This window comes from Harpia harpyja, chromosome Z (assembly GCF_026419915.1).
Source record: "Harpia harpyja isolate bHarHar1 chromosome Z, bHarHar1 primary haplotype, whole genome shotgun sequence".
Taxonomy (NCBI): Eukaryota; Metazoa; Chordata; class Aves; order Accipitriformes; family Accipitridae; genus Harpia; species Harpia harpyja.
Genome location: NC_068969.1, coordinates 113,904,742 through 113,918,391, shown reverse-complemented (window position 1 = coordinate 113,918,391; position 13,650 = coordinate 113,904,742). Strand labels below are relative to the sequence as shown.

Genomic DNA, 13,650 nt, shown 5'->3' with positions numbered 1-13,650 from the left:
GAGTCTGACTTTCAAATGTGGTGTTTGATTTTAAAATGCCTGCTTTGCATACTTAGATTTTGCAGACAAACTGTAGTTTAGGAGCGGAAAACCTTAGGTATAAGGTTTCCTCTATATTTATATAGCAGAAACCTGTTTGATACAACCCTTTATCTGGAGGGTATTTGGTGGAATTAATTAGGACAAGTCATTTCAGGTCCATGTATTTGGGCTGGACTCGTGCAATGAGTGTGAACGTCTGCGTTGGGTCTGCTGGGCTGCTGGACTTGGCAGTGGAGCAGCAGTATTAATTTTTTTTAAATTTAATTTTTTTTTTTTTTTCAATTCCTTGTCACTTACTGCTAGGAAAGGTGTGGAGTGGAACAATAAAAAAACCCCAATCTTTGGTTAATGTGGGCTTTCCTGTCTTGGATTATGAAAGCAGCAGAAAGGTCTACTTTGGGGAAGGAGACATGGAGAGCTTTTAAGTAGGCAGAAATAATGGGCTGGGGCTCATCTTGGTCACCCTCGGTCTCTACGCAGACCATTTTGAAGGAGTTACTTTGATGCTTTCTGTGTAACTTTTGCAGGAAAGAATTGCTGCTCTGTATTACTCCTGGTAGTCTCTCCAGTGAGCTAATTTTAACCATCATTTCAGGACTGACAGGCTTCCCTGGGATGCTTTGGAAGTGCTAATGAGCACCATTCCAGTAGACTTCCTTTTCAGTGCACTGGATTTTTTTCTGGCAGCAGTGAGTTTGTTGCATCATAGTTTCCCTGAAGTATCTTGATTTCAGTCCTTGCTAGTCTATAAACACAACCTTTCAAAATGCCAATTAACTTTTTAAGAAAAAAAAAAAAAATTGCAGGTAACCTGGAGAGCTGCAGTTGTATCATTTTCTGACTAGCTGTGGAAGAAAATGTTTCTATTTCTGCTGCTTTAGCTCATGCATGAGTAGAGAGGTGCAATAGTCCGTGTGCCCCTGAGGAACAGAAGATCTTTCTTTGAAAACATTAAAGCCTGTTATTGTATGTCAGCCTCAGCTCACACGCTCTAGCAGCCGTAACTGGGCCTATTTAATTCACCTTCTAAATCAGGTGAGGGATTTTTTGCATACACAAGAACGGTTTATATCTCTTTTGCTGCAAAATATCCACACTGGAACACTTTTTTCTGTCCACGTTGGACCACTTTCTTCTTTTTTTTGTTCTTTTCGGTTAAGTGAGTTGTTTTTAAATGTGTATACTGTAGCTGCCTGAGACACTTTTAAGGCTGTTACCTAATTTAGTGTTATGTGTTCATGCAGCCAACATTTAGACTCACAGCGAGCTCCCTACGCTGTCTCTGCAAGCGGCAGTATCTCTGTGAGCATTTATTGTGAATAAAACTAGTTTGGGTAACAGTAGTGATGAAGTTGTCGTCTCTGCCATTGGTAGCAAAATAAACTCTAGACTGGTTCACAGAGCCTGGGTTGAAAGCCGGACTGTCACAGCTCTGCTGGGCTGGATAATGATTTAAAATAAAGGAAGTTCAAGTTTAACGGGGTCTGTTGAGCAATCCAGCTGCTCTGTCATGTCTCTAGTAGCTAGTAACAAGAAAAAGCATTCCTGTGCATTTATCTTGTATCGGGATTGAAACCTCAGTTGGCTGGTATGTAAAATCATATACATAAACCTTGGGACACAAAGCTGTGAAATTGGGGGAAGCAGCAGAGATTTGTGAACCAGAGTGATTATTGCCATCCTCTGCAAAGCTTTTCTCTCTGAATAGATCTCTTTGGAAATGGCTTTGGTCATGCAGAAATGTTAATTCCTTAATACCACATGAATGCTGAATTTCTATGTTCACTAATAATCCATTACAAGGGAGCAAATGAAAAGGTGTTAATGTCCCTCATTTACTCGTTTTTCCATTTGAGATGTGTCTTAATCTTGCTTTGGAGCACTGAGACTGCAGTGAGAGAGGGGTGCTTTGGGAGGTCACCTAAGAGGGGGGCTAAAAGGATGATCAGAGCGATGGTAGAAGAAATGATCCTATGAGCCATACTGGGAATCTAAAAGAGACTAATCTGAAGTAAGGGTGGAGATTTTGGTATCCACCAACTCACCATGCATTTGTACAGGGGCCTGTCTGGTTTGGAAGAACCTGCGTAGACCTAGAAGATATTTTTTTTTTCCTTTTCCAGGCTATAAAGTTCTTTGAAAACTAACTCTGTTGTACAGAAGTTAATGAGAGCCTTTGACCCTATTACAGAGATAGATCATACTTTTTTGCATTTAAATGTTTTTCTTGCTTACTTGACTCTGGTGAACATCTTAGAGGAAGAAGTTGTATCTCGGGATCTGTGACTTTGCACCTTTACTGCTTATCCTGACCAGTCAAAAACCATATATCAGGACTTCCCGAGTCCATTGACTTTTTAAAATGATACATTTGTGTCTTTTAAGACTTTTGTCTTCTGGCTTCTTCATCTCAAGCTTTTCTTAGCCTCCACGTGAACTAAACAATTCTGGATGGAAGGAGCAGTTTCTCGTGAGCTGGCATAACACTGCTGGTGACTAAAGCTCTGAGAAACTGCAAAAGGCTAAGTTGCAGATTACCAGGATACTCGTGTGGTCTGGACAAGGATCTCTTGCCAAATGCTTTCCAGGAAAGACCAAAACTGGGTGAAATATCCACCAAAGTCCCATTTAAGAAAGGAAAGCCTTTTGGATCTGTTGTACAGTGAGTGGTAAGAGCCCAGATCCTTAAAGCTACATTGAAAGCTTTCAAAAAGGAAACTTTAAAAACCAGACTGTTTTAAATTTCAAAACAGTTCTTTTGCTCTCATGATTATCTACCTATTGTTAGCAAAGCTACATGGTAGGCTCTTCGCAACAGACCAAGAGCTTCAGTAAATTCATTGTTGTTTCTGGGGCTGGCTAATAGTGATGATTTTTTATTAGTCACAATGTAGTTCCCGTTGACTTTGATTTGAACAACAAAAATGAAATGAGGCTGCTGAATTTTCAGGTCTCAAAACTTGGGAGCAAATCATTGCTAAGTGCTGTAAAAGAGAAAATCTGAGCAAATAAAAAGATGATTGATCTGGCACATGACTTAAAGCTGGGGTTTAGGGAGCTCTTTGTGCTCGAGGCTGCAATTATGCTACAGTGCATTGTCACCCCCGGTGTTTCTGCAGGCATAGGAGTCAGGAATAAAAGGAGAAACTGCAAGCCCAATATTACAGGCAAAAAAAAAATTGCAAACCAATTGCATTAAGCAACATTGTATGGAAGCTGTAATAAAAGTGTGGTTTTTTGTTTTGGTTGCTAGTGCTACCAAGCGTTGTTTGCCTTTGCTTCAAGTGTAACATCAATTTAACAAATGCTTGTATAACTGTTACCAAAATATTATTGAGCTTTTGTCACAGTTTTGAAATTGTTTTTAGTTTTGTAAGCTTTATTTGCATATGTATGGAAATGTTTGTTATCAGAAGTTTGTTACCCACCATGCTCAAGGATTTTTAATGGTTACTTTTGTAGTGCATCAGTGCATGCATTGATCTCGCTTGTGGTCTCATTTTCTTCTTTTTGGGATGTTGGCTGCAGAACAAGGAATACAAACTTCTGAACGAGCAGCTCTCTATGCTCACGTCAGCCCACTCCTCTGAAGTGGAAAAGCTGAAGAAGGAACTGGTGCAGTATCAGCAGAGCCACCGGGGTGATGGCAACCAGCTTGTCAGCTTGCAAGAAGAGATGGAGCAGCTCCGGCTGGAGCTTGAAAAAGCTCATGGTGAGAGGAAGGTTGTGGAAGACAGCTACATTAAGGAGAAAGACCTACTGAGAAAGGTACGTCTGTTTGTCACGTGTCATGTTGTGTAGGTCTCCTGCAGATGGTCATACTGGTGAAAGCTCACCCTTTGTGAATCTGAAGGGGAGAGAATTTCTGTCTTCAATTAAGATTTTTTTTCTTTTAGTCACTCAATGCCCCTAGAATTTGCCTTTTAACCAGGCTGTGAGGCAGCAAGGGCAGGTGGACGTCCCTACAGGAGCAGCGACTGCTGCATGGCAGGAGGATGCCCCATCTTGATGCCTTTTGTGCTGCCAGCCACGAAGAAACTCCCCAAACCCAGACTCGTCTGGAAATAAGGGTGCTTAATAACTGTGGATATGCCAGGGCTTCGTGTATATACAGTGAGTCCTATTAGGACAGGCTGAGAGAGTTGGGGTTGTTCAGCCTGGAGAAGAGAAGGCTCTGGGGAGACCTTATAGCAGCCTTCCAGTACCTAAAGGGGCCTAAAGAAAGTTGGAGAGGGACTTTTTACAAGGGCATGTAGTGATCGGACAAGGGGTAATGGCTTTAAACTGAAAGAGGGTCCATTTAGGTTAGATGTTAGGAAAAAATTCTTCACTGTGAGGGTGGTGAGGCACTGGCACAGGTTGCCCAGAGAAGCTGTGGCTGCCCCATCCCTGGCAGTGTTCAAGGCCAGGTTGGATGGGGCTTGGAGCAACCTGGGCTAGTGGAAGGTGTCCCTGCCCATGGCAGGGGGGGTGGAACTGGATGATCTTTAAGGTCCCTTCCAACCCAAACCATTCTGTGATTCCTCATGGCATGTAATGTAAAATGTTGGAGAAGGCTGTTGTAGATGCTGTAAATATTAGGAAGATGTCCTTTCTCAGCCCAGCATGGTATGGGACAGGAGGGCTTGGTTTCTGCTGTGCAGTCCATGGCCATTGCAGCTGGTCCTTGAGGCTGGTGTTGTAGGTGTATGCAGAGTATGACGTGCGTGGGGACCACCTTGTCCCTCCCAAGCAGAGAACACTGTCCAGCACCAGCTAGGCTGGTTGTTACAAGCCTTTATAGGGTTTGGACCTGTGATGTAGACTAAAAAATTTTTTTTCTCCTTCTTCAAGCGAACTCCAATGCTTTCTGAATCCCTTGAGGTGGAGGTGGTCCAACCCTGCCACCATTGTACAAGAAAGCGTTCTAGTGGGAGAAAGAGACTTCAGAGCGTAGAGATTTTTTGCAAATAATAAAAATTGACCTTTTACCCTGAATGTCTTTGCTGGTCAGGTTCATTCTGAATAACCTTCGCACCCGTTCTCATAACCTAGGGCACTAAGGTATGGGTTTAGTTTCCTGCTGCAAATGCTTGTGATTGTTCAGGTTAAATCCGTGATCTTTCTTCTGCACCGACCATTGAAGTGGTTTCCGTGATCCTGCTATTGGAAAGAACTTAGGGCTCTTCTACTCAATACAGTGCATAGAAAAAGCTGCTTTGCAGCTGTTACTCTAGAATAGCGCTTTTGTATGACAACCTGAAGACGAGTTGCTTTTGGAGATTAAAAAAAACCCCAAAAGGTCTGGGATTAGCTGTGTTTTTATTACGGTGGAAGAATGCCCAGATGGGGCTCTTCTGGGGTGCTTCACCCAGCAGCACCTGCCCTGGCCAACCTCCCCCTCTGGATAAGCCCTCAGATGATGGGTTTGGGTGAGAAGCTGTGGGGACTGTGTGGTCAGGATAACTTAATCTGAACAACTAGCGCAGCTGAAATGCCTTTTCGGGTGGGCTTCTCAAAAGGGCGTTCAGCCTGTACACGTGTTGTCTCTTGGCTGGACCAAGAGCTGCCAGAAAAGCAGTTACTCAGCTCTTTGCACACGTATTGCACCCACACAGGGACGTGTGGAATCAGTGATTTTCTTTTCTCCAGCACCAGATATGAAGATCCTTTTTGGCACAAGGCTCAGTTCATTAGTTGGCTGCAGCACAGGCTTTTAGAGCCTGAAAGGATGCTCTATTTTGAAGGTGATGCAGCTGGGGAAAAACTGCTTCTTTTTGTTCTTGATTGCAAATCCCCTTCAAGCACTCAGAAGAAAGGTTGATTTAATGACCAAAGAAATGCTTTCAAAAAGCATGAAAACAAAGCAAAAGCTTTCCCTTGTTGTAGAAGTGCCTACAGCAGAGCAAATACTATGTACTTTACCATGACAATAAATGGTTTAATTATAAAACATAGCATTTCTACTGAGCAGTGCAGGCTCCTATTTCTGACATTGGCTTTCAATTGCACCCTTCGGTTCCTTCTCAGTGGGAAGACGGAGAAGACCTGTTTCCTCCCTGGAAACATTTGTTTAGCCAAAACGCTTTCTGAGAAAAATTCAGATAGAGACTTTTGAGTAGTTCTAATAGCTACCAAAAGCGTGGGGAGTGTTGTGAAACTGAATTCAGCTGAGAAACGCTTTTCACCTTCAATATCGAGATTACACCATGGCCATGGTTGTGGTGGGACGCATTCGCTCTGGAGATGATACCCAAAGTCATCAGACATTTCTGAGTGACACTGAGATGACAGCCTTAATTTTATTGACTTGAGCTGGGGCGGCAGCTTTTGCAAATCCATATTAGTTATGATTTTGTTACTGAAAAAAGTCCTTTAGTCTCTTCCTTATAGCTTTTCTCTTTGACTCCTTAATTTTAGAATAGCTCTTCTTAATTCCATTTTGTGATAAAGTTTAAGACATCACATCTGGGTGGGTACAAAGAGCTCTTCCTAGGGCTTTTGGTACCACCAAATCTTCTCACTGGGTGAGTTAGGATGATTCAAAGCCTGGCCAGGAATTTTATTAACAAAATCCTAAATGCCATCATGGTTTCCTCACAAGATAGGGGAGGACCGGAGCCAGATCTTATGCACAGGTGCTTCCAGTGTAACACTTCAAAAAAGGGCTGAACCATCACGAGTGCTCACTGCTCAACATCTTCCATAGAAATCCTTCCAGGCAGGTGCCGTTGCATTTGAAGCACCTTCAAAGATCTGTTTCCTATAGAAAGATGAGCAAGGGGTACAAAAGGTACCAGATATGGATTTTGTGCTACTTGGCCGTTGTGTAACCTGCTCCACTTGCCTCTACCTGTGTTTAATGGACTGTTTTCGTTCTCATTGGGTCTCTGTTAAACCCAAATTTTGAATTCCAGCTTGTTTCTGTTTCATGTGGAAACACGAATGTGATAAAAAAGTTCAATCGCTTAAGATCACATCTTAAAGATACCTATACCCAATCTGGATTAGAAATTTTTAAACCTGGCAATAATTGTTGCGGATTCTACCAAGTGTTTCAGTTCTAAAATATCCCCCCAGCACAGTTGGAAGTACTCCAAATTTTTGTCTAGTTTTGCTTTCCAACTGTCATAACTTTGTCCTCTGGGCAGAAGAGTTCTTTATCAGCACCTATTAAAGAGCACTAGTAAAATAATCCCATTGCCTTTAATCTTTTCCCTGAGGGGATAAACGAGTCGAGCCTCTCGCTCTCCCATTGCAGCGCAGGTTTTCCTTCCCTTCTATCACTCTTGTAGCTCTTTGCCAATTTTTTAAGAATTCTTCTTAACTTAAAGACGCTAGTGCTGATCTAATGGCTGCGTGTCTGCTATATTTATTTGAAGTGATGTATGAATGAAGGAATGTAGTTGGTTTTGGTACAGCGTATTAAAATCATGGCTTGGTTCAGAGCATTTAGAACACCAGTAGCTCTGCATACCTTAAATTGTGTTTTCTTCACTTCTAGTTGTATCTCCACACTCCAGCTTTCCTGCTATATATAGAGATGCAGGAGATTATAGTCTCATGCAGACAGCTGGAGGAAATGAATGGATTGGAGAGTGAGGGGTGGTGGGGTCTTGTAGTTTCTGTGCGTGGGATATGACTGCTTCAGTCATGGCTTACAGTAAAATATTCGTTGTGCTTTTATCCTCACCATTAGTATGTATCTGGCATATGCAGTATTTGATAAAATACCTTGATTTGAGCATGCTTGTGTAGAAGACTGAAGTCTGTGCTAGGAATGCGTGCCAGCTGGGCTGCCTATAAATTTTACTTAGTGGTGACAGCAAAATTATTGTTCTTGGGCACTGAAAACTTTTATTATGGTGTGTACAGTGTTGTTTATCTTTGGCATCTTGAGATTCTTCTGCTGTGTGTAGCTGTCTTTGAAGCCATGGCTGGAGGATGCGATGAAGCAGGCACAGGGAATGACATTACGCTGGGATGATGTGTCAGTTTGTTCTCCTACCTGACAGCAGCGGAATCATCCTGCTTAACCGTAGCAGCATATTTCACTTGATAATGTGATGGTTTTGTGTTTTGAGATAACTGTTGAATGCATCAAAATTCCTGAGGACGAACAAAATTACAGGATAGGTTGCTGCCAGCGTCAGTCCAGCCTTCTTGTTGTGACAAGTGGCCTTGCTTCCCTTTATTTTTAAGAAAGAGGTCGTTAAAAAAAAAAAAACAAAACAAACTATTTTGTAGGATTTAGTTAGTTTTCATTAATTTTTGCTATATATGCTCCTGTTGTATTAGGAAAGGCCCTGGTACATGCCATGCCTCACTGTACTAGAGGTTCTGCAGTAGTGTGAAGCATTAAAGTGATTATAATCTTACTACATAAAGTAAGACACATGAAGTTAAAAAAGCCTGAACTATTTAGTATTATTGCTCACATTCACTGTGTCCATCTTTACCTAAGTGCCACATTGCTTGAAACAGGGAGATTTTTTTTCCCCAACAGAAGTCAGTGCTAAGTCTTGAAGATAGCAATGAAGCCCATCGAGATGTGGAGATAAACCTCTGATTTGATGACCTGATCACTTGTAGGAGTTTCACTCCTGCAGATCATGGTTACCAAGTCCAGCTGCTCAGTATTTTGTAAGATTCTGCTGAAAACATTAATTTAAGGGAGAAATGCACTCAGGAAAATAAAAGTTAGTCTCTGTTGTTGCAGTGCCATTCTCCTATGCTTCAACTCCTGATGTACAAAGGATAACTGGCAAAGCACAAGGGGATAGATCTTTTAAACAGCAAAGAAAGCCTGAACAAAGCTCCCTGTCTCCAGCCAGGTGAAATGTAATCCCTCTGCAGAGGCTCTGACCTGCAGCAAGCAGTAATTCTTTGCCTTGTTTCATAGCGCATATCCGACTTGGAAGAAGAAAATGCTCTCCTGAAGCAGGAAAAAGAAGAGCTTAACAGCAGGATCCTGTGTCAATCTGAAGGTAAGAAAAAATGCTTATAGCGTCATAATGCTTCCTTTAAACAAGGAATTTAGCTGTTTTCGCCTGTAACTTGTTTTTCCTGTGTGCTTTTCCTACCTTGAAAGGTGCTAATCTTCCCGCAACCCTTTTGTGGCGGTTTTTGTCATTATTTTGTTGTGCAGGTAGTTCTGTTCATGCTGTCCTGCTGGTGGATGGCAAGACAGAGGCTGGTTTAGTTGGTGAAATATGGAATAAAGTACCTAAAAGGGCTTTTTAATTCAATTACATTGCAGCATTTACTGCAGGTGATGTGGGAGGCAGCGAGGCTGCCAGGAGTGGAGGGTAGAGAATAACAGCACCCCAAGATTGATGAATAAAGGATCCAAGGAAGAGCACAGTTAACGATACTGAGCTGTGACAAAGGATTTCTCTAATGTGACAGGAGTCTGTGAGTGTTTTTTAAAGCAGGGACTTAGATGGCGAAAGGAGGAAAGCAATCTGGGAAAATCCCAAGCCACCAAAGAAACTATCATGTGTGTATTGAGCTTTTTTATTTTTTATCATCCTTTTCAGCTTTGACTTTGTTGCAGGATTTACAAAGACCATCATGCATCATTCTGTGGATGTATCTATCACTGCTGCGTGGTACTCATGAAGTACCTCTTGCTCTCAGCCCAATGCAAAATAAAGGAATGGAAATAACATGTTAAAAAGAAACTTGCTGCAAATATTTCTTAATCTCTTATGGGATGCTTTTGGAGCATCGAAGCTTGGGGAAAGCAAGTGGAGGGGGTTTGTTTGGTGTTCACCCATTTAAAAGGACACATGGACTATATTTGCCTGGTTTCTCAAAAAGGGGAGGGACCAGATTTGCTTCCAAAAGGCAGTTCTTAACAACAACAACAACAAAATTTCTTTGGATATAAAATACTTTCAACCCCCACAATCTTACCATGGTAAATGGTTGATGATGGCAAGAGAAAGAGATGCTGCTGTTGATTTGCTCCTATGCCAAATCTGTTGGTGGGAAGCAGGCAGAGAAGTCTTTAAATGCAACGAGTACCAAAGGCACTTCTTAAATATGAATGTATTTCCATACTGTGTTGGTCTTTTCTTTGGGTTTATGGCTGGCTCATGGGAGCTGGAGCTGGCACAGCTGAGTTAAGCATAATAGATCTGATGGTTTGTAGGTGCTGGAGAGTTTTCTTTAACTCAAACGACAGAGGACTGTGCTCTCCGAGCAGAAGAGCTCAGGTTATTCCAAATGGCAAGGAGACGGCTCTAGATTATAATAGTCTCGAAATATTAGGGAATGCTTATACGTATTTTAAAGGTTCTTGGCAGGGAGCATTTTGTTAATTACTCAATGTTACTGCACATATTTACAAGAAGTTCATTTTGGAGATGAAGATTACAATTTCTTTTTCTTTTTCTTTTCTTTTTTTTTTTTTTTCTTATTTTAAAGATGAATTTGCACGAAACACAGTTGAGGAAAATATCCAGATGAAGAAAGAGCTGGAAGAAGAGAGGTCTCGTTATCAGAACCTGGTAAAAGAGTATTCGAGGCTGGAGCAGAGATATGACAACTTGCGGGATGAAATGACTATTATAAAGGTAATGAAACTGAAATTATCCCTACCCACTATTATAAAGGTAACGAAACTGAAATTATCCCTGTTCTATGGTGGCTGGATAACGTGGCTCACTCATCCCCAAAACACGTAATAGAACTGACATTATTGTGCAGTTTGTGCTTTATGTTTCTAAGACTGAACTTCTACACTGAAGCCGAACCATATGTGTGCCTTAAAAAAGAGCCTGATCTTTCATGCTTCTCTGTTAACTGCATAGAGACATCTGTGAATCTCAGCAAAAGCTGGTTCATGCTTCTTGTTTTGCTTTTTGTTTCAGTGGTGTTCATGTGTAGGTGTTGGGTTATAAAACAAAAAAAACCCACCACCACCCCCCCCGCCCCAACCCCAACAACATGACTTCAGAATTTCAAAAGCCAAAGTTTTTAGCTTCAGCTTTGCTAAAGTGCTAGAAGAACTGTTGAAAATTAGGTAATAATTAGAGTGATGCTGGATTAGGTAGAAGGTTGAGTGTTTAAAGGGAGCCCTGGAGGGTGCTGTGAACAGCATAATTTTGAGCTCAGATTTGCATGTTCACACTTCACGGGCATCTGGTGTCATGAAAAGCCTTTAATTCATGCAGAATTTTTAAACTGAGCTTCTGTATCACTTCACGTTTTATTTTAAACTATTCCCTTGTGTTAATATGAAAGTTATGGTAGGGCATAAGAACTAGAAAATGGAATCCGCTATAAGGTGACAGCCCTTTTGTAAAGGTAACCTTCATATATAGACATATATTTGCTCTAAGAAACAATGCTTCATGAAGAATCCTTCCTTAAACATTGAATGTATTATGTATCTGCATCGCTCCTTGGCAGCAAGCACCGGGGCACAGGAGAAACCCATCCAACCAGAGCAGTTTGGAGTCGGATTCCAATTATCCATCCATATCAACCTCTGAGATAGGAGACACCGAGGATGTAATACAACAAGTGGAGGTACAGTAAATCGGGCAGGCTCGAGGGGAGGAGAGCCCTGCTCCGCGGGGATGATTGATGTGGGTCTGGGAGCACGCAGAAGGAATGCAGGTTGGACTATAAAGTGTGAGGGATTAAACTGATTTCGTGCTACTGAAATACCTTGTTAATTGTGTGAGAGGGATTGCAGGGCTGCGGTGCTGTGGCAAATGCTTACTCGTTTGTAGGGTCAGACTTAAATAGGGCTCTAAATATAATTAAATGTTGTCTTTTGGCCATACCAGCTTAAAGACTGATGAAAATTCATCAAAGTGGTCAGCGTTGTTACATGTAGTTATTCCTAGCACCAATGGCAATGACTGTGTAGCAATCCTTCTCTGCAAGTTCATTACCCCCTTGCCCTGAGCATTTTCATTCCAATGCATCTTCACGGGTGCTTTGCTGGCTGGCACAGCCCCTGTAATCAACAGTCTCTTAATGCAGAAAAGAGCAGCATAAATTATTCCCTGGCTATCAAGAATCGCGTGGAAAAGGGAAATGCTGTAATATAAAATATTCTAGGTGAAGCCAATTAAAAAACAACTAATAAATACTTGGCTGGAAGGGATTCATTAGGACATTTTTTAATGTTCTTAGCTGTGGCCCCAATCAGCCCACTTACCTATTGGGCTGTGAAGCATTCAATGATTTATTAAAATGAGTCAACTCCTTATTGACATTAAAAATAGGTGCTTAAAATGGGAGTTTGGTCTCTGAAGGTACTTGCCTTTCTTGGGATCCTCCTGTTACTGGCTATGGCTGGGGTCGGTGCTGATGTACTGTCACCGCACTGTGCGTGGTTATAAAACCTGACTGAGGTCTTCTCCTTTTTCTGCTCTCCGGTTCTTCTCCAGGAGGTCGGGATGGAGAAAGCTGCCATGGATATGACCCTCTTCCTAAAGCTACAGAAGCGAGTGAGGGAGCTTGAGCAGGAGAGGAAGAAGCTGCAAACCCAGCTGGAGAAAAAGGAGCAAGAGAGCAAGAAATCCCAGGTCAGAGATGTCTTTTCATTGATACTAATATTTCGTGTTGGTAACTGGCTTTCCTTGGTTGCCTGAGGACACGTGATGTAGGAATTGAGGTTTGAGAGTGACAAGTTCAAGTTAAGAGACAGCAAATCCATCTGGGAAATGGAGAGAAACTTTTTTGGCAGCTAAGGACAATTGGACAGGAGAACTGATTTATTTATTTATTTATATATGTTTTTTTAAACTGGTTATAACAGATTTAGGACAGTATCTTAAGTATCTTGAAAGCAATGAAACGTAGAATCAATTTTGGAGCATTTTATTCTGCCTGCATTGATCCAGTTTCCTCCTTTTGAGAAATCTGAAGTGTGGACCGAGTTTTGTTAGTGAAGGTCAGAACAAGGAAGGGGTACATGAGTATTTGGAGGATTGCAGATGGATGTGATGCTGCATCTTTCGGCTGGATCAAACCTAGAGGCATCTCAGTGCTCGGGAACTGTGAAGAGAAAGGCCCTGGTACCCCCCATCTCCACATGTCTTTTGGTTGATTTGGGTTATTCAAGCGCTTCTTTGCAGTCCTGGTGTCCCCCCATCCAGCAGTGTGTGGTGTGAGCTGATAAGCACCTCACAGACGTGTCAGTCACGCTATAATCTGTGTGGTTTGGGTTTTTTCCCCAGTAATGATCATGTAAGAATGTAGCCTAAAAAATGGTATAGTAAGTCAGAAATAGCAAGATAGCTGTTAGAAGAATGGGTTCTTCCTTTTCTCTGTATTGCAGGGCAGGGATATTCCTTTGATATATTCTTTCTTCCTTGTGAGAAAACATCTTCCTACAGTTTGGGTGGTTTGCTTGGAAGTCATTAAAAAAAAATAATAAAAATAAATCTAGATTACTGACAGACCAGTAGTAACTTAAAGAGTTGGTCCTGACTTGCAACTGGAATCTGAAAATACAGCGCACTCTAGCTGCAAGTGAGCTGATGTTTGGCATAGGGGGCTTTTAATAGCAGATCTGTTGTATGTGTTTTACTCGAGGCTTTGTGGCTTGTTCAGAGGCCAGAGCGTGGGAGATGATGCATGCCATGAAACACCAGTGCTGTGTGC

At 41.8% G+C, this 13,650-nt stretch overlaps 1 protein-coding gene across 4 annotated transcripts in view; it reads left to right on the top strand.

Moving 5' to 3' along the window:
* MYO5B (myosin VB) overlaps positions 1–13,650 on the top strand; it is a 153,461-nt gene that overhangs the window by 108,471 nt on the left and 31,340 nt on the right. For all 4 annotated transcript variants that reach the window (XM_052777815.1, XM_052777812.1, XM_052777813.1 and 1 more), the window contains exons 22-26: positions 3,571–3,810; positions 8,924–9,008; positions 10,453–10,601; positions 11,440–11,559; positions 12,432–12,569. In XM_052777815.1, the coding sequence (XP_052633775.1) occupies positions 3,571–3,810; positions 8,924–9,008; positions 10,453–10,601; positions 11,440–11,559; positions 12,432–12,569 (732 nt within the window). The remainder of the gene's footprint in view (positions 1–3,570; positions 3,811–8,923; positions 9,009–10,452; positions 10,602–11,439; positions 11,560–12,431; positions 12,570–13,650) is intronic.